The sequence below is a fragment of the Zychaea mexicana genome (genome assembly GCF_025766255.1).
Source record: "Zychaea mexicana strain RSA 1403 chromosome Unknown BDB00scaffold_51, whole genome shotgun sequence".
Classification (NCBI taxonomy): Eukaryota; Fungi; Mucoromycota; class Mucoromycetes; order Mucorales; family Lichtheimiaceae; genus Zychaea; species Zychaea mexicana.
In genome coordinates this window covers 1-1,530 of record NW_026516714.1, presented here as the reverse complement: position 1 = coordinate 1,530, position 1,530 = coordinate 1, and the positions used below count along the sequence as shown (strand labels likewise).

Sequence of the window (1,530 nt, the reverse complement as noted above, 5' to 3'; positions counted from 1 at the left end):
TAAGAGGGCTATGTAGGAGAAAACATCAACCTAGACTATTGCAAATGATCGGTCTTCGCCATACGAAACGCTGCTTTGACACAATCGTTGTTTTGTATTAAAACGGGCCATATATGCGTCTTATCGATGACTTAACACAGTCTTTCGGAAACATGCCATCAATACTAGTAACAGGATATAACTATTGTTGCGCTGCATCCACTGAAGAAGGCTATGTACAAGGTTTGAACGTAGCGATCTCGTTGAAAGGAAACGTTTACCCGCTAAAGTATGCTAGAGTAGCCCAAGGTCGTCTTTAAAACTAGTGCTTCCTTGGATATGTATAGGCTTATGAAGTCGAGGTTTAGGAGGAAGATTCCGAGCCATAGTTTTTCTTAAAGTCAAGTTTTGTAGCTGTTGAGGGTCACCCACATTTTTAAGTTACTAGTATTCTCCTTTGGGTCAGCAATAGCAACCGCAGCAGTTATCAATTTTTCATACCGTTTTCACGATTTCGGTCTCAAGCACTTCAGTCACAACTATTTGACCCGACCGACCGACCGACTGGCATTGTTTCCAGCAGCAGCTAACATAGAAGGGAGAAACTAGCTTTTTCCTCTTGTATCATATTCCCTTTTTTTTTGCCACCATACTTTTTTCTTTTTGCATTTTCGGTAACGCTCAATGTACCATTAAACAATAAAAGAATAAGAGTGCCCAATTGCTAATGCGTTTGCTTGATGCATATACAAATTGTGTTCTGCACGAAACATTTTTTTTCTGTAGTTGCAAAGCTTGTTGTAAAACTATATAAAGCAATGCCCAGCGCAGCGGTGCATGTCATTGCGTCGGACGCAGCAAACAACAACAGCAATAATAATAATAACGAAGACGCGCGCAGTACAAGTAGCACACTTGTTAATGGCGAACGCAACGACAACACGGCAGAACACGATACTACTCGAACAACGACAACTAACGATGAACAACAACGAAGAGCTGTTTCAACAGTACGGCACGGGTTTGACCATGCTGTGTATGAGGATGACGTTCTAAGCTTTTTACACTTTTCTGACAAACGACATGACACCAATGCCAAACCAGATCCAGCTGTGCGAAATGTGTCTCTAGATTGGGTATAGTGTCCTTCTTTCTACGAATAGTTCTTTATACATACATAACTGACTAAACTCGTTTCTTTTTTTCTGTTTGTTTCTTTGTAATATATACCATATATAGCGCTTACGAGAAAGAATTAAAACAGTGTCAGGCATGTATATATATTGTTCAAATGAAGAAAACAGTCAGCGTATTTGCTAAACAGTAATCAAATTATAGGTCTCCTCGTTATCTGTCTGAACATCGGCACAGATCCACCGGATGTCGTCAAGACCAACCCGTGCGCCAAACTTGAATGCTGGATCGACCCATTTTTACTCGTCCCACAAAAGTCACTCGATGCGATCGGCAAACACCTGCACACACAGTATGAAAACATCAACGGACGCACGCGATTCAAAATGTCGCTGGATCCGTCGGTGGAGGAAACGA

At 41.4% G+C, this 1,530-nt stretch overlaps 1 protein-coding gene across 1 annotated transcript; it reads left to right on the top strand.

Annotated features, from left to right (window-relative positions):
• Nucleotides 1-797: 797 nt before the first annotated feature.
• BDB00DRAFT_873680 (uncharacterized protein) lies at nt 798-1,338 on the top strand (the record flags this gene model as incomplete). Its single annotated transcript, XM_053127124.1, has 2 exons — nt 798-1,115; nt 1,318-1,338. 2 exons carry the CDS (start codon nt 798-800, stop codon nt 1,336-1,338), a joined length of 339 nt encoding a protein of 112 aa, XP_052978291.1.
• Between the last annotated feature and the right edge of the window lie 192 nt (nt 1,339-1,530).